Below are 19,278 nucleotides of genomic sequence, written 5' to 3' on the forward strand. Positions count from 1 at the left end.
CACTAGCCCACTAAGTCATGTATGCATAACTCAATGAAGTGCTCCACTAGCTAAGGGCATGTATAATGGTGCTATCTTAGAAGTGTCACGTAGGATAAATGATGAGCTGGAGGAGAGAGAACTCATAAGAAAAGTCTTGTCTTCTCTTATTTAAGAGAAGATAAGAGATGATCTCTTAGCACAATATGTCTCATCATATTTTTAAGAATTGCCTGTTATTGAAGATAAGACTAAGATATGACCCATTGTAGACTCTTTTTTTTTGTCATCTCTAGATTACATGCAAGACTTAAGATAAGACTATCTTATCAATCATTGTACATGCCCACGAAGGATAAATGATGAGGTGAAGCAGAGAGAACTCATAAAAAAAGGGTTGTCTTCTATTATCTAAGAGAAGACAAGAGATGATCTCTTAGCACAATATGTCTCACCATATTTTTAGAAATGACTAGTTATTAAAGATAAGGCTAAGAGATGACCCATTGTGGATTTTTTTTTGTCATCTTTAAATTACATTTAAAACTTAAAATAAAACTATCTTATCAACCATTGTACATGTCCTAACTAACTCCCCACATTTACATGCACGCCCATGTCCATCGCGTGTTCAGCATCTCCGTAACGGCCGGCCACATGACCTGGACCCCGTGTAACACACACGTACACAATTAAGTACTACTACCTTCGTCCTGCTTTATAAGTCATGTTTGTATTTTTGTGTCTAGAGATTTAATTAATAAAATACAAATGCATGTCATCAAAGATTATATTTTTGGATTCGTATTCGAACATTGTTTCCAATTATATTATTTTTATAACATGCATTAATATTTTATTAATTAAATTTAAGGTCAAAATATGAAACAGAATATAAAGAGGACTAATAAACCAAGACGGAGATAGTAGCAAACTCATGCATGCACTTAACTCACCAAAATCTTTTGGCTCCAACTTATCCATCCAGCCCATCCGTTCTTGCTTCAGCCGTCCACGGGCTTGCCGCATCACACACCTTGCCGCCTCGCGTAGCACCATAGCTTCACGCCATCGTTGGCATCTCGCCATACTCTCCGTATCGCACACAGCTTAGCATCTCGTCTTTTCTGCACGCCTCCGCCGAAGCTTCGCCGGAATAGCTACTCACTAGAACATCTAAGTTACATGCGTAACGAAAACAAACTACAATACAGATAAAAAATATCAGGATTAGTGCTAACAAACCCTTTCCATTAATTGCTCAATGGGGAGAACATTGTTTTCTAACATCAGCGAACAAAAAGAGCAAAACAAATGAAACGAAAAAGGGGAGGCGAGTTGGGGCAATAGAAGGAATTAAGCGAGTGCTCGCTGTCGAAACACCCGCCATGGGACGAAAACCTTCTAACACCATAATTCAAGAGTTCCTAAACAGAATAACGTAGACCCATGCAGTGGTTACACAAGATGAGACCGAAAAACAGAATAATCAACTACTTGTCCAGGCATCATGACCACCACTGCATCACCTTCTCAATAACTCCTTGCTCCCTGCAAACTTAGATTCCATATTAATTGGAGAATTTAATTAGAGATCGGTGTCCATGTGTTCCCGTAGGATTGCCGTCACCGGCCACTGACGCTGCTCATGACCAACGTTCCAGAAATCAGAGTATTAGTCGGTGGCCCATAGGTCGCCACCGGCATCCTAGCCGGGAGGGTCGGCAACGGCGCATCGAACCGCAGCATGTTCATCGCTTGTCTAATGGATGGCCGCATGCCACGGTCAGGATGCCCACACCAGAGCCCCACGACCATCACACGCTCAATCTCCCCGCTATTAAACTCCCTCCTAAGCCGTTCGTCGGCAGCATCAAGGATTGATCCTCTACCATACAAGTCCCACACCCATTGAACCAGGTGGACGACATCGCCGTCCTCCTGGACCTTAGCTGGCCGCTGCCCTGAGGCGACCTCGAGGAGGACAACCCCAAAGCTATACACGTCTGATTCGACACTCGTCCTGCCCGCCAGCACACTCTCCGGGTCTATGTACCCCATCGTGCCGGCTATTCCGGTCGTGTGCGATCTTCGACCGTCGTTGATGAGCCCCGCGAGCCCGAAATCACCTAGCTTGGCGGTGAAGGATGTGTCTAGCATGATGTTACTTGGCTTGATGTTCCTGTGCACCACCCGCTGCTCGATGTCTTGATGCAAGTACAGAAGTGCGGAACCTACTCCGAGCACTATCTCATACCTGGAAAATGTCAAAAGTATCACGGAAGTGAGCAATGGCATACAGTAATTGTTGAAAGATTTGTTCAAATGGTTAATTGACTAGGCAACATACCTAATTGCCCATGTCAGCACGAAGTCGGACCCGTACAAATGAGTGTCGAGGCTGCCATTGTGCATCAAGTCATAGACCAGGAGGAGCTGGTCACCGCCATGGCACCAACCAATGAGCTGCACAAGGTTCCGGTGCTTGAGCCGACTAATGATCCGTACCTCGGTGACAAACTCCTTCCAGCCCTGTCGAGAGGTCTCAGACACCCTCTTGATAGCCACTTCGTGGTTCATGTCGCTCACAAACCCTCGGTACACAGACCCAAAGCCTCCTCTCCCAAGCGCTCTGTCATCTGAGAAATTATCGGTCGCAATAGCGAGTTCATTGTAAGAAAATCGCCGGGGCCCAGCAACTCCTTGGTCAAGCTCATCGTCGACAAGCTCACCGCGAAAGAGTGTTGTGACCGCTTTCAGTGGTCGTTTTGTTTTCTTGATGGTGTTGCGCCTTCGGCTGCGGCGGAAGAGGATACAAATCGCTATGGTGAGAGATGGTAGGAATATGATGCAACCAACAGACGTGAGCACCACTACTAATAGTTGGTGCTTCGAGTTCGAGGGAGACGCATCTTCTGCATGGAAAATATGGAGCAGATGATATGAAAGACATACATGCGAAAACGTTATAGAGTTTCTTATGAGCTGTATCAGAAACCATATCAATTTAGTTATTTACAGTGCACAAAAAGATCTGATAAATATTCTACGCACTGTCGTACTAACGTGTTGTTGACTTTCAAATTTTCAACTTTATATGTAGTGCTCCTTTTTTTTTCTGAATTCCGATAAAGATATGTTGTGCTCTTCGGGAAAAACAAATAGAGAAATTTCTATGCACAAATCTCAATGCAAGGAAATGGACTACTAGATTAGAGACATGCATGGGAGCTCGATCACAACTTTCTCTATATATGCATATGGTAAATTAATATAAGACTAGCCAGCAGAAAATAAATTTGTGGACAGAAAAGGAGAATAGTGTGGAAGGACCTTTGGAAGGAGTTGATTGATTTTCAACTATCACGGTAACAAAAACCCAATCCCATCGTATTCCTGACTCCCGTCCGTCGTTTGCTCCGCAAGACCGCAACCCGCAACACTTGGGTCCTCCCCTCCACGACAACATGTGACCTAGAAATGCTTCTGTTAGAGCATCTACAGCCGGACGTCTTAAACTATATTTTTTTTTACGAAATCACCTCAAACCATCTCTCATACGCTCGTGGACACATCCAGTCAGTGACCGGACAGGAGAGAAGAAAAAACGTGACCCAACCGGACACCACATATCATCCCTATACACCCGGGCTGTCCGTGAACCCTCATATTCATCTCAAATATGAGGAGGATATGAGAGCTCGCGGACGCGGCCGGGCACACCCGGGCAGTCTGTCACGTAGGACGCGACCCCACTCCAAACCACCTTTTCTCTTTCTTTATTCATTCTTTTATTGCTCTCGCTTCATCTCCACCAGTCACGTGCAAGTGACCGGACATATGAGGAGGAAAATGAGGAGTGTGGCTGTGCGGACGGATAAATAGGGAGTCAAAACGGACATATCCGATCACTGACTGGGCGCGTCCGTGGACATTTAAGGGGTCATATTTGCCATGTCCGGCTGTAGATACTCTTACCATCTCCAGAGGTAATCCAAACGGTGTGTCATCCTACTTTCTTTTTACTACTTTGACATTTTGTAGTATCCTCTGCCGCCGCCTCCAAACCTCTCTTCGCCCTTTCCTTCTCACCATCACCAGTTGGTGTCGCTAGGGCAAGGCCTCGTGCGGCGGACAGAGGCGGCAGGACCTCTCACGCCCTCCCGCACCTTGGATTGGCTCCTCTCATCGGATTCTTGACCTCCCCAAGCTCTATGCCAACCGCCACCATTGAAGCTCATCCTCCTCCAGCCGCTGAGGGGTGGCCGCCTAGTGTGATTCTCCCTGGCTCCTGGTCGCGGTCCGACGGCCAACGTTAGTAACGCCATCTCCAAGTCAGGCGCATCAGTGCCTAGATCTGGGTATGTCGTCGCCTCTGGGTCATGGGAGTCGTAGCCAGAGAGGCCACAATGTCCCGTGCCCTCGACGAGTTTAGTGGGTTGTGGGTACCAATGCTATATCTCGTGTTCCCGAGCATCATCGACATGGTTGCATCTCCCGATCCGGATATGCATGGCTACAAGGTCGGGGTTCTCGAGGATGGGGAAGGAGATGCCTTCTTATCCCCTTCACTGGCGGGTGGTGGTCTTGTCGTCGGGCAGTGGAGTTGGTGTGCAAGATCTTGGATGCTGGGGCGGCGGCCCTAGAAGGTGGACTGCGCGGGCGGCTCTCTGGCGAACCTTGTGGCAGTGGTGTTGCGGGCCCTTGGTTGTGTGCATGGCAATGGTGTCGGAGGTCAATCCGGCAGAACACGGTTAGGTGGTCCCGAGCTGGTGATATCGGATGGATGGTAACTGGAGGAACAAAAGACACAACATTTATGTTATATTGATTGTGAAGGGGTAGAAAGTACAGGATGATCTATCTCGAGATATCCCTCGGCTTATATAGGGACTGGGGTTACCTAGGGTTACATGTAGGTCGGTTATATCTGGGGATAAGCTTGTGGTTAATTTGAACATGTCTTGGAATGTGAGCCAAGTATTTGGAGGATTCCATCTTAAGTACGTCAGGGACCATGGAAAACATGGCCCATTCTTTGGTTGCCTGGGGTCCTCGGCCCGGTCCATGACTTGGCAGGCTGACATGGTAGTGATACGTCTCCAACGCATCTATAATTTTTTATTGTTCCATGCTGTTATATTATCATTCTTGGATATTTTACAATCATTTTATAGCAACTTTATATCATTATTTGGGACTAACCTATTGACATAGTGCCCAGTGCCAGTTGTTGTTTTTTGCTTGTTTTTTACTTTGCGAAAAATCAATACCAAACGGAGTCCAAATGCAGCAAAAAAAATTAGTGATTTTTTCTGGACCAGAAGACACACGATGGGCCAAGGAAGTACTAGAGGGGGGCTCCGAGGGGAGCACAACCCACCTGGGCGTGCCTAGGGGCCCAGGCACGCCCTGGTGGGTTGTGCCCACCTCGGTGGCCTCCCGTGCCGCCTCTTTGCTCTATAAATACCCCAATATTCCAGAAACCCTAGGGGGGTCAATGAAACACAATTCCATCCGTTGCAAGTTTTAGAAATCACAGATCCAATCTAGACACCATCACGGAGGGGTTCATCATCCTCATTGGTGCCTCTCCGATGATGCGTGAGTAGTTCATTGTAGACCTACGGGTTCGTAGTTAGTAGCTAGATGGCTTCCTCTCTCTCTTTTGATTCTCAATACAATGGTCTCTTGGAGATCTATTTGATGTAACTCTTTCTTGCGGTGTGTTTGTTGGGATCTAATGAACTTTGAGTTTATGATCAGATATATGTTTTTATACATGAAAGTTATTTGAGTTCTTTGATCTCTTATATGCATAATTTCTTTCAGCCTCGTATTTCTTCTTCGAATCTTTGGTTTAGTTAGGCCGACTAGATCGATTTTTCTTGCCATGGGAAGAGGTGATTTGTGATGGGTTCGATCTTACGATGCTCGATCCCAGTGACAGAAGGGGAAATGACACGTATGTACCGTTGCTATTGAGGATAAAAAGATGGGGTCTATTCCTACATGAATAGATCTTGTCTACATCATGTCATCGTTCTTATTGCATTACTCCGCTTCTCCATGAACTTAATACACTAGATGCAAGCTGGATAGCGGTCGATGTGTGGAGTAATAGTAGTAGATGCAGGCAGGAGTCGGTCTACTAATATTGGACGTGATGCCTATGTAATGATCATTGCCTGGATATCGTCATAATTATTTGAAGTTCTATCAATTGCCCAACAGTACTTTGTTTACCCGCCGTATGCTATTTTTCTTGAGAGAAGCCACTAGTGAAATCTACGGGCCCCGGGTCTCTTCTTTATAATATTTGCCTTTGAGATATATTTTTATTTGCTTTTATTTTCAGATCTATTAATCCAAAAACCATATATACCTTGCTGCAATTTTTTTTATCTCGCGTTCCCGCAAGATCTATTTATCCAATCTACTACAATTTCATTTATCTTTTTACCCGGAAGGGATTGACAACCCCTCTTTTACGTCGGGTTGCAAGTATTTATTCTTTGTGTGTAGGTACTATTCACATAGTGTTGTGTGGTTCTCCTACTGATTCGACAACCTTGATCTCATCGCTGAGGGAAATACCTACCATAGTTGTGCTGCATCATCCCTTCCTTTTTGGGGAAATACCGACGTAGTTCAAGCCGCATCAAAAGGAATTTCTGGCGCCGTTGCCGGGGATACATCATCAACATCTATCAAGTTCCTAATAAAAAAATCTCATCTCCTTGCAATGTACATTATTTGCCATTTGCCTCTCATTTTCATCTCCCCACTTCTAAAACGTTTTTTGCGAAAGCACAAAAATATTTGCCTTTTTATTTGCCCTATTTTCATTTGCTTTTTTCTCGTTGGATCTTAGGTTTGCTTGTGTTGCCATGTGCTTCTATTTGCTTGCATCTTTGCTTGCTAAAAATCTATTGATATGGATCCTCACCCACTTGCTAATATTTTTTAAAAATCCAATTATGATGAACCAATTGCTAGTGAATTGAGTTCACTAGATTATCTTTATGAATTTTTGCTCGAGATGATTGAATCTAATTTTTTTATGAAGTGTTAAAATAAGAAATTTATGAAGTGATTCACGATATCTCCTTGAATGAAAAGCATGATTGCAATGATGTTATTATAAATTCTATTAATGTCAGTTGTGTTAATACTATGCAAAACCCCAAGCTTGAGGATGCTAATTTTCGTATGTCCACTACTTGTTGCAATGATCATGATTGGGGTGATGATTCCTATGATCTTGAAAATTTATTTAAGCCTCATGATGAATATGTTTGAGATAATATTGAAAGTGGGATCGGAAGAGCGTCAACTTTAGATAAAAATAATCTCACAAATTTGGAGAGTGTTCAATCTTATGAATTTTTTTATAAAAGTGGGTTCGTTGAGGTCATGACTTTATTTGATAATAATCCCACTATATCAAAAGAGTGGCAACTTTGCATGCATGTGGATCATGAAGAAAAAAATTATATGATTACATGTGTTTGTCACATGCTATATGATGCTTTCTTTGTGCTTCAGTTCTTGTCTTTCATGCGAGCATCGTTAAAATTATCAATGCCTAGCTAAGGGCATAAAATGATAGCGCTTGTTGGGAGGCAACCCAATGAATAAAATTTATTTTTGCCTTTTCCTTTCTAATCTTGAGTGTTTGCAGAATTATGCTACTGTTATGATTGTTTTTTTATGTTTTCTTTAGTGTTTGTGCCAAGTAAAGCCTTTGGGATCTTGTTGGGTGATAGTTGATTTGTTCTTGTTGGAAAACAGAAACTTTTGTGTCCAGTAAAACAATTTCCAAAAATCACAGAATTGATGAAAGCTTCTAAATGTTTTACACAAGATTGATACACTGCATCGTCCTAATTTTTCAGAATTTTTGGAGTTACAGAAGTATACGAAGTTTTCAGATTATTACAAACTGTTCTATTTTTGACAGATTCTGTTTTCTTTGCGTTGTTTTCTTATTTTAATGAATCTATGGTTTCTATTGGAGGGTATAAGCTATGGTAAAGTTGGACTACAGTATAATGCAAAAATAAAATATGAATGGGTTTGCAACCGTACTTAGAGTAGTGATTTGCATTGTTATACTAATGGATCTCACGAAGGTTTTGTTGAGTTTTGTGTGATTGAAGTTTTCATGTTTTGGGTGAGATCACGATGGATGAAGGAATAAGGAGTAAGAAGAGTCTAAGCTTGGGGATGTCCATGGCATCCCAAGATATTGTCTAAAAGAGAAGAAAGCAACTAAGCTTGGGGATGCCCGAGTCGCATCCCATCTTTCTTCTAACGACTATCGGTATTTTACTTGGAACTATATTTTTATTCGTCACATATCATGAGTTTTGCTTGGATCGTCTTGTATGATATCAGTCTTTGCTTGTTTTGCTTTTTATTTTGTGTCATCTATCCTTGCTGGACACACCTATTTGAGAGAGCCAAAATTATGCTATGATTTGTTAGAATTGCTCTCTATGCTTCACTTAAATCTTTTTGAGCTATGGAATTGCTTTAGTGCTTCACTTATATCTTTTTGAGCATGGTGTGCTTTAGTATTTTTGAAGAAATGCTCTCATGCTTCACTTAGATTTATTTGAGAGTTACTTTTTTTTTAGAAAATCTCTCATGCTTCACTTAAATTATTTTGAGAGAAGAAAATTTTTATGCTCATGTTCTTCACTTAGATTTGTTTGAGCTATCGAAAGCAACTTATGAAATTAGTCCCAAAGCGATAGATATTCAAGAGGGATATAATAAAAACTTTCATGAAGATCATTGGACAAAACAAACTTGATTATTTCAATAGTTTTGCGATATGATGATATAATATGTGAGTCATGTTGATGAGTAATTATGGTTTAGTAAGAATATTGATGTTAAGGTTTGTGATTCTCTATGCAAGCACGAAAGTCAATAGTTATGCAATGAAATTATATCCTACTGATGGTGCATTATTCGGTGTTAGTTATGCTCTCGCTTATGAGATTTTTCGTTTCTTGGTTGGATGCTTCTCAATCTTTTGCTAGCCTTCACTTGCACTAAGTATGATTACTACTTGTGCATCCAAAATCCGTAAACCAGTTTTGCCATATGAGTTCACTATACCTACCTATATGTGGTATTCTTTTGCCGTTTTGAGCAAATTTGTATGTGACATCTCTAGTTTTCAAAATAAAATTCATTTTTGTGTGCTCGTACCGCTCATGAAACGGTAGGGGGTGGCTCATATTTTCCATGCTAGATGTATTATTCTCAAGATGAGTGTTTATTCACTTGTCATTGCACGAGAGTACGGCAAAGGTATTAGGGATACCCTATCCCAAAATGAAAATGGATTTACTTTACGTTGTCAAATAATAAATTCCTTGGAAAGTGTTGGTATGGACGGCACCCGTGGATTCAGTTAGCCGTGGAATGTGAAAGTATGGTGGAAAAGGAATAAACTTTATTTCTGTTTGGGAACTGCCTATGATATATGGGACAATTGCATTTTTACCCCTAGTTGGTTCCTACCAACGGGTTTTGCCCTTACTTTTCGAGCTTGCTCAGTTTTGCCCTTACTTTTTCCATCGAGGTCCCTCAAATGCCCTTTGACTGTTTGAGCAAAACTTTGAAAATTCATAACTAATTCATATGAACTCGGAAAAATGCAAATAAGATATCGAAATGTTTAGATAAACATTACCTCTATGGGCATATCATTTGCATTCAGGACAAAAGCATCGTTTAAACTACCTGAGGTAATTATTGTTATTAACGTTATTAAAAATAAATAGGTATAAACAATATATTTTTTGTGAATAAAAATTACATGCAAATGTAGGTGATGTTTTCTGAACATCCTCATAACTTATTTGCATTTTTCTGAGTTTGTATCAACTTGTTATGAATGTTCTAACGACTTTGACCATTATTTGGAAACTTCATAACAAGTTGATACGAACTCAGGAAAATGCAAATAAGGTATCAGGATGTTCAGAAAACATCACCTATATTTGCATATAATTTTTATTCACGAAAAAAAATATTGTTTATACCTATTTATTTTTAATAATGTTAATAACATTAATTACCTCGGGTAGTTTAAATGATGCTTTTGTCCTGAATGCAAATGATACGCCCATAAAGGTAATGTTTATCTGAACATTTTGATATCTTATTTGCATTTTTCTAAGTTCATATGAATTAGTTATGAATTTTCAAAGTTTTGGTCAAACGGTCAAAGGGCATTCGAGGGACCTTGATGGAAAAAGTAAGGGCAAAATTGAGCAAGCTCGAAAAGTAAGGGCAAAACCCGTGGGTAGGAACCCATGATATATTTAGCATGGAAAGTATTGGGAACTGCTCGATCGTTTTCATTGACAGGAAAAGCATGCCACCCAAAATATTTTTATCTCTATCTTTTTCGCTTTGAGCTTAGGCACCTCACAAATCCCTACTTCCCTCTACGAAGGGCCTTTCTATTTAATTTATGCAATTTTTATTTTTACTTGAGTCTCCATCTTCTCTTATAAAACACCAACTAAGGGGCACTATGATCGTACTTGAGCATTGGGTGTAGCTAATATGCAAGTGTGTTTCGTGAATGGATCAATGATTGAGCATAATGGGCTAGGGATAACTTGCTTTAGTGTTGATATTTTGAAAGACATGGTTGCTTATTGACATGCTTGAGTTTTGAAATCTTCATGTCAAAACTAGACTATTGCTTTGACTCATATAAAAGTCCAAATGTCCATGCTACAAAGAAAAGAATATGTGATGAACATGTTAGGCAACATTCACATCAAAAATTCTGTTTTTATCATTTACCTACTTGAGGACGAGTTAAGCTTGGGGATGCTGGTACGTCTCCAACGTATCTATAATTTTTTGAATGTTCCATGTTGTTATATTAACATTCTTGGATGTTTTACAATCATTTTATAGCAACTTTATATCATTTTTTCGACTAACCTATTGACATAGTGCACAGTGCCAATTTTTGTTTTTTGCTTGTTTTTTACTTCACCGAAAATAAATACCAAACGGAGCCCAAACGCAGCGAAACTTTTTGGTGATTTTTTCTGGACCCACCTAGGCGCGCCCTGGTGGGTTGTCGCCACGTAGGTGGCCTCCCACACTGCCTCTTTGCTCTTTAAATACCCCAATATTCCAGAAACCCTAGGGGAGTCGACGAAACACAATTCCAGCCGCCGCAAGTTCCAGAAACCACAGATCCAATCTAGACACCATCACGGAGGGGTTCATCATCCTCATTGGTGCCTCTCTGATGATGCGTGAGTAGTTCATTGTAGACCTACGGGTTCGTAGTTAGTAGCTAGATGGCTTCATCTCTCTCTCTTTTCATTCTCAATACAATGTTCTCTTGGAGATCTATTCGATGTAACTCTTTTTTGCGGTGTGTTTGCTGGGATCCGATGAACTTTGAGTTTATGATTAGATCTATGTTTTTATCCATGAAAGTTATTTGAGTTCTTTGATCTCTTATATGCATAATTTCTTATAGCCTCGTATTTCTTCTTCGAATCTTTGGTTTAGTTAGGCCGACTAGATCGATTTTTCTTGCCATGGGAAGAGGTGCTTTGTGATGGGTTCGATCTTACAGTGCTCAATTCCAGTGACAGAAGGGGAAATGACATGTATGTATCGTTCCTATTAAGGATAACAAGATGGGGTCTATTCCTACATGAATAGATCTTGTCTACATCATGTCATCGTTCTTATTGCATTACTCCGTTTCTCCATGAACTTAATACACTAGATGCATGTTGGATAGCAGTCGATGTGTGGAGTAATAGTAGTAGATGCAGGCAGGAGTCGGTCTACTAATCTTGGACGTGATGCCTATATAATGATCATTGCCTGGATATCGTCATAATTATTTGAAGTTCTATCAATTGCCCAATAGTAATTTGTTTACCCGCCGTATGCTATTTTTCTCGAGAGAAGCCACTAGTGAAATCTATGGCCCTAGGGTCTCTTCTTTATCATATTTGCCTTCGAGATCTATTTTTGTTTGTTTTTATTTTGAGATCTGTTAATCCAAAAACCCAAAAATACCTTGCTGCATTTTTTTGTTATTTATTTTATCTCGCATTCCCGCGTGATCTATTTATCAAATCTACTACAATTTTATCTATCCTTTTACCCGGGAGGGATTCACAACCCCTCTTTTACATCGGGTTGCAAGTATTTGTTCTTTGTGTGCAGGTACCGTTCACGTAGTGTTGCGTCGTTCTCCTACTAGTTCAATAATCTTGGTCTCATCACTGAGGAAAATACCTACCGTAGATGTGTTGCATCATCCCTTACTCTTTGGGGAAATACCGACGTAGTTCAAGCCGCATCAGGTAGCACCCCCTAGTCGAGGACGCCATCAAAGGGGCATAGCGGCGAGTGATCCAGGTGAGGTTGTTTAATTCCTTGCCTTGACTTGCCTACTTCTCTAGTCTTTGATGTTTCTTTCGTGGCTTTTCATTCCAATTCGTGTGATGTGTTGATGCTTGAGAAGAAACTTTGGCACTGGTGTCTCCTAACTCTACGCTTTCTAAGCAACCCGAGTGTGCTCTCAACTATGTTACATTTCTTTTTTTTGAGAGTGCCCTTCCTCCTATTTGGTTGGAAGTTTCCTTCTCAAGTTGAGAAAGCAAGGGCTGACCGGACTGCTGCTCACTCTTGCACTCCGGCTCTGAGAAACAATTCGACAACCCCGCTCTTCCCTTTGCCTCCTCAACATCTAGTTTTGAAACTTGATTTGTTGAGTTTAAAGCAAGGATCTAATCCGATAACGCTTTGTTCTCCAATGAATGGAGGTGGAATAATTTCTTGAGATGGAGAAAGCTACATCTCTACTTTATTTAAATGAAAGAAAAAGGTTAGTCTTGCTCCTAGACTTCCAATTCCAAGTAGTAGTAATGGAAAGGAACGGGTTGTTCTTCCATTCTGCCTTTGTCTTTCTCTAAGCTACCTGACTTCCTTCCTTAGTTCTTCCATTCTACTTTGTCGGATTCTGATCATCAGTTCTTATTGATCCATGCCTAATTCCAATCCAAACAATTGACAAGGGAGTCTAATTATTTTTCCTTTTTGATTGTTTCAATTGCACTTTCTTCATTTATGGTTGCTTGGAGGATGTAAGCGTTATCCGAAATGATTGGGCGTAAAGCGTATGTAGGTTGCTTTTGAAGTCCGCCATCAAATCCCAGGGCTCAACCCTGGACAGGCAGTGGAAACTACAAAGCTGGAGTATGGTAGGGGCAGAGGTTCCCGGCCAACTATGCCAACGAGAGTGTGCAACTCCTCTACTGTGCATGTGCGACAATGACACCGCGCGTGGCAACTCCCGCAACCACGATTATGCGAATATGCCGCCACGCATGTGCAACTCCAGCAGCCTTGAGTGAACTACTAGCCGACAAGAGTGTGTGATCCCACTCTGTGCATAAGAAACTATGCCGACCAGGGTGTGCAACTCCACACTCACATGTGAGCAACTACTCCGTCGCGCGTGTGCAACTCACATAGCCCATGCATGAGCAACTAGGTTGAGGAGAGTGTACAACTCCACAACTGTGCTTGTGCGACTATGCCAAGGAGAGTGTGCAACTCTCGTAGCTGTGCGTGAACTACTATGCTGATGGAAGTAGGCAAATCCGAAACCGTGCTTGAGAAACTATCCGATAAGAGTGTGCAACTCAGCGGTCCTGTGTAGACTACTACCCCCGACGAGCGTGTGCAGCTCTGTGGTCACGTGTGTGCGACTATGCCCCCGCGCGTGTGCAACTCCTGTAGTCGTGTGTGAGCTACTATACCGACAAGAGTGTGCACCTCCGCAGTATGTGTGTGCGACTATACTGACAAGAGTGTGCAGCTCTGTGGCCCTGCATGTCTGATTATGCGGGCGAGAGTGTACAACTCTGCGGTTGTGCGTGTGTGACTATGCGAAAAGGAGTGTGCAACTCCACTGCCTTGCGTCTGCGACTATGCAAACGAGAGTGTGCAACTCCATGGCCGTGTGTTAGCTACTATGCCGACGAGAGTGTGTATCAGCTCCTTGGCCGTGTGCGTACGACTATGTCACCATGCGTATGCAGCTCCCGCAGTTGTGCTTAAGCTATTACGCCGACGAGAGTGTGCACTTCCATGGCCACTCGTGTATGACTATGCCGACAAGAGTGTGCAACTCTGTGGTCGAGCATGCGCGACTATATGAACGAGTGCACAACTCTGTTGCCACGCGTGTGCGACTATGCCGACGAGAGTGTGCAACTTCGAGCCCGTGTGTGAGCTACTACGCCAATGAGAGTGTGTAGCTCTTCATCCTGTGTGTGCGGCTATACCATCGCACGTGTGCAACTCCATAGTCATGCATGAAGTACTATGCCAACGAGAGTGTGCAACACCCGCCGCCAAGGAGAGTGGACACCTATGCCGACAAGGGTGTGCAACTCTGTAGCCGTGCATGTGCAACTATGCGGAGGATAGTGTGCAACTCCGCCGTCACGCGAGTGTGACTATGCCAATAAGACTGTTCAACTATGCATCCGTGCGCGGACTACTGCCCTGACGAGAGTGTGCAGCTCCATGGTCATGCGTGTGCAACTCCCGCAGTCATGCGTGAGCTACTATGCCGATGAGAGTGTGCACCTTCGTGGCTACGCGTGTGCGACTATACCGACGAGAGTGTCCAACTCCACGGCCGCGCGTGTGCGACTATGCCGACGAGAGTATCTAACTCTGTGGCCATGCGTGTGCGACTATGCGGACGATTGTGCCACTCTGCTGTCATGCATGTGCGTCTATATATGCTAACGAGAGTGCGCAGCTCCGTGGGCACATGTGTGCGACAACGCCAACGGGAGCGTGCAGCTCCGTGCTCCTGTGTGTGTGACTATGTTGCCGCGCGTGTGCAACTCTCGCAATCATGCGTCGGCTACTATGCCGATGAGAGTGTTTAACCACCTCAACTACCCTTGCCAGTGAGATTTGCAACTTCATCTGCTGCCCTCGGCCAACTGCCTACCCAACGGTGTGCAACTTTCCCTGTTGCCCGGCCAACTGCCTACCAGCCGTTGTGCAACTTCGTTTGCTGCCCCGTCCAACTTCTTAGCAGTCGATGTGCAACTTCCCTCTATTCTGTGGGTGTGCATATTACACCATGTTTAACTACCTCTTGCCGTATGAGATATACAACTTCGTCTGTTGCCATGACCCAGCTATCGCAATTGATGTCCAGCTTTCTTCCCTACATGTGGACACTCCAGCTCCAACTACCCCTACCAGTGGGATGTGCAACTTCGGCAGCTACCCCGGCCAACTGCCTGACAGTCCACGTGCAACTCTAGAAGCATGATTGTGCAACTTCTTCTGCTTAACCATGAAATGTGTTTGCCCCTATTAAAGAGAACAACTTTGATGTAAACTAAATCAATTTGTTGCTAAAAAGCTTATATCATTCAAATACAAAAAAGAGATACACGAACAAAAGTTAAGGTACCGAAAATTCAATGCGAGCGTGACATGTCATCTAGCCAACTTAGTATCGGTGTGTGTAAAACTTTCCAATGATCGTATCCAACTGAGCCGGCTTCAATCTCTGATTCTTCACGATGGTTCCCTATCTCAATCATTGATCCGAGCTCAAACAACCGAAGATTACAGCAGCCTTGGTCAAGCATGACGAGAACAGAGCCTTGGGCGATGCTATACGAGGTGCTGGCGAGATGGCCGCGGTCGAGGCAGACAGCGGCCTTGGCAGGGAGCGAAATGCGACCTACTCTTCCTTCCTCGCGCCATCGCTGGCAAGTTGGCCGTGGCCGAGGAGGGCGGGTGGTCTCTTGGTGGCGACTACTTCTATCAATATGGTCGCAACCACGGCCGTGCATATGCGGCTATGCCAATGAAAGTGTGCAACTTTGTGGGTCGTGGAGAGTGCGCAACTCTGCCGCCGTGCGGGTACGACTATGTAAAGAAGAGTGTGCAACGCTGTGGCCGTGCGTGAGCTATTACGAGGACGAGCCTGTAGGTCCGTGGTCGTGCGTGTGCGACTATGCCGCCACACGTGTGCAGCTCTCCCGGTTGTGCGTGAGCTACTATAACGACGAGTGTGTGCATCTACACGGTCGCGTGTGTGTGACTATGCCGAGGGAAGTGTGCAACTCAGTAGCAGCGTGTGTGAGACTATGACGACAAGAGTATGCAACTCCGCAGCAATGCGTGAGTTACTACGTCGGCGAGAGTATGTAGCTCTATGGTCTGTGTGTGCGACTAGACCACCGTCAGGGTGCAACTCTCGCAGTCATTTGTGAAATATTATGTCGACGAGCATCTCTGTAGTCGCGCGTGTGCAGCATAAGAGTGTGCAATTCCGTAGTCGTCTATGTGCCCCGTAGTCGTCTATGTGCGACTATACGAACGATATGTGAAAACTTCGTGGACGCACATGTGCAAATAGGTTCATGAGTCCCGACGCGAAGGGCGCATCTATGCGTGTACAACTTCCGTTGTCCCCATCCCACCAGTGAGCTCGAACACGCACGGATCCCATGAGGTTGGTGCACCCAACTTGCTAGTGGTAGGAATTACCGTATTGACAAGTTGTACTAGTGCCTGGCATACTCTTCTTCCTGAAGAAAGGGAAGCACGCAAGAACAGGGAGAGGGACAAAGCTCGGATCTCTTCCATCCAATCCATCCACCCCCCAAGCAAACCATCTACCACGGCAAGATCCTCGTTCGTCTCTGCTCGGGCGGAGCATACAGGTCTTCTCAATCTCTGGTTCTTCCCCACCCAACCAAATCTCAGTAAGAATATTTGCTTCATCCGGCCTGATTCTCGTGACAAGTTCCCATTGCCCCCTTTCCTGTGCGGTACCCTGGTTCTTGTCCGGAGGGGCGGATTGGGCCGGAGGGGAGCATGGTGAACTCTAACTAGTCGGCGCTCCCGCTGACCTCCATCGCCATCGAGCACCTGAAGCTTGATGAATAGGGCAGAAAGGCGGCGGGGGTTAAAGCATCGATCTTGTTGCCTGCTATGGGAATGATGGGGAGGGCTAGGGCGGCGCCATAGGAAGAGGGTGGGGGCTCGGTCTCCATCCATGGGGAAGGGCGGGAGGAGCAGGGGCAGCGGCACGATGGAGAGGATAGAGGCTGTTGCGTAGCGGCATGGGCTCGGGAAACCGTCCCAACAAGGTTGCACCTGACCGGCTGACCCACGTGTGGGACGATAGAAGCGAGATCGTGCGGCCAGGAGCAGGCCGCTTGACTCGTCTAAATGGTGCGTACGTATTTTTTAGATTTTAGATAGATTATTTTGCTATTATATAAGTTCTTTTCTAGGAATAATTTTGTTAAAATTTGGCGGCTCGAGAATATCTTATGTCTAAGTCGACGCTTGGAGTTGTCTAATGCCTTTCCATTGAGATTCACATAGGAGTGGGGTGACTCAAGATCGACTAGAATTCACCGACTTGGATGCGAAAAATACTCGGTGCAACAAACTAAAGAAAATCAAAGTTTATTCGGAGAAAAAAAATCAAAGTTAACACACCTCTTGTACCGACGTAGCATCCATCTCCAGCCAAGAACCCGTCGCCGTTCATCCCTTCCACGCACACGCACCGATGCCCCACCGCCCCGCTCGGTGTAATTACATCGGAGCACGTCGCGTTCCCGGCGCACCGCACGCCAGGCTCTGTGTCCTGGTCAGCGCACGTTCCGTTGACCCACCACCCCAGCTCTGCGAGCCCGTACTCCAGCGACACCGTCCCCTCCGCTGTGTCAATGAATACGGAGGAGGTCAGCACGGTGTCGCACTCTTGCTTCTCCACCTTGTCCCACTGCAGAAACAATTCTGTCGCCGCCGCAGTGGTGTCCTCTGTGGCAGAAGAAACGCACGCCACGGTAGTGTTCGAGGTGCCGTTGTTGTTAACGGCGCACTGCGCCGTGTGGAGTAGCTTGGACATGACGGCCGCCGGCAAACTGCACCCGGCGGCCGCTGATGCGTTGATGCCGCGGCAGCCGCCACGGAGGAACATCGTGGTGCTGGACAATACGCCGTAGTTTCCGCCGGAGAGCGCCCTCCTGGCGTCGGCGACGCTGCGGCTGCACGATGTTGGGAGCATGACGATGACGGTGGAGCTGGTGGAGTTGAAGGCCAAGACGTGGTAGAATGTGCCGCTGTCTCCTGCTTCGTATGAGAGGATCGGCGTGGAGGTGCGAGCGTCGCAGAACATGGGGATGGGGCAGTCACTTGAGAATCCAAAAGGGTAGGGGAAGGTGGTACGGCCGCACCCGCGGCTGCACAAGTCGCCGCCGTCAGAAGCTGCGGCCGCGGAGTAGCTGGTTTCATGGGGAAGCAAGGAAATGAGGAGGAGGAAGAGGAGGAAGAGGTGGTGCATATTGGATCTCTCGGTGCTAGAGTAGAACGAGATGGGCACGGCATCGATGAAGTCAGTCTTCTAACCCGCAAAAAAAAAATGATGAAGTCAGTCTTCTATGTGAATCTTGAAGTCAGTCTCCTAGGCGAGTGTTGTAGCCACAAATTTACACCTATTTTTCTAGGCTAGAGGTAGAAGGCGATATTTCAGTTCACGAATAGTCGCCCTGTGTCCTTTTCAGAAATTTCGGAGCAAGGCAGTCAGAGAGAGGGGGTGACTTGGACTTCAGGAAGTTTGCTAGGCCGAAGAGCCTGCCACCAGGCAGCATCTTCTCCGGCAGCGGAGCCTCGAACGAGCGCAGCACATCGACGGGCCTTCTCCGGGTGCGCATCAGAAGCCGGCCATGCCGATGCAGCAGATTCCTTGCACTGTAGGAACTTCAAAAAGAAAACTTTCTAGGATTAAATTTCTTAGGCATGCACATAATTCCTCAAGAAGATTCGCATATTTTCCTGTGTTATAACCAAGAATCTTTGCAGAAGTGTGGAACAACAGGCGTTGCTAATTAGCGCTTGCGCGTCGGAGCGCTCGCTTTCCGACCAGCCTTTGTATTCCAGATTGAAGCGGTTCCATGCGTTGTTTCCTTTTCCTTTATTTCCTTTTTTTTAATTTGCATGCAAACCGTAAACACAAGTACTCCTAAGGCCCAGGAAACAAAAGTACGATGCATGCAGCCATCCACCCCGTTAAAATCAGGGGGGAGAGATTAGAGGGAGGAGAGAGAGAGATCTCAGAGGAAGAGAGAGAGATTTATTTGAGGAAAGACCCCACGGTTGGATTAGGGGGAGATTTAGGGGGTGTTTGGTTCAGGGACTTTTTATCTAAAAGACTAG

At 44.8% G+C, this 19,278-nt stretch overlaps 1 protein-coding gene across 1 annotated transcript; it reads right to left on the bottom strand.

Moving 5' to 3' along the window:
* Nucleotides 1–1,253: 1,253 nt before the first annotated feature.
* LOC119283780 (L-type lectin-domain containing receptor kinase IX.1-like) lies at nt 1,254–18,406 on the bottom strand. The gene is made up of 3 exons (XM_037563188.1): nt 17,557–18,406; nt 2,330–2,894; nt 1,254–2,236 (listed from the first exon to the last, which is right to left on the bottom strand). Exons 1-3 carry the CDS (start codon nt 18,404–18,406, stop codon nt 1,606–1,608), a joined length of 2,046 nt encoding a protein of 681 aa, XP_037419085.1. The 3' UTR covers nt 1,254–1,605.
* Nucleotides 18,407–19,278: the final 872 nt, after the last annotated feature.

This window comes from Triticum dicoccoides, chromosome 4A (genome assembly GCF_002162155.2).
Source record: "Triticum dicoccoides isolate Atlit2015 ecotype Zavitan chromosome 4A, WEW_v2.0, whole genome shotgun sequence".
NCBI classification, from domain to species: domain Eukaryota; kingdom Viridiplantae; phylum Streptophyta; class Magnoliopsida; order Poales; family Poaceae; genus Triticum; species Triticum dicoccoides.

Bases quoted from the DNA above. Each gene is read 5' to 3' on its own strand.
- LOC119283780 (XM_037563188.1), bottom strand. From the start codon at position 18,406: ATGCACCACCTCTTCCTCCTCTTCCTCCTCCTCATTTCCTTGCTTCCC. The intron at 2,895-17,556 runs GTGTGTTAACTT...TTTTCCATGCAG, and splicing joins ATGCTACGTCGGTACAAGAG to AAGATGCGTCTCCCTCGAAC. The intron at 2,237-2,329 runs GTATGTTGCCTA...GACATTTTCCAG, and splicing joins GTGCTGACATGGGCAATTAG to GTATGAGATAGTGCTCGGAG.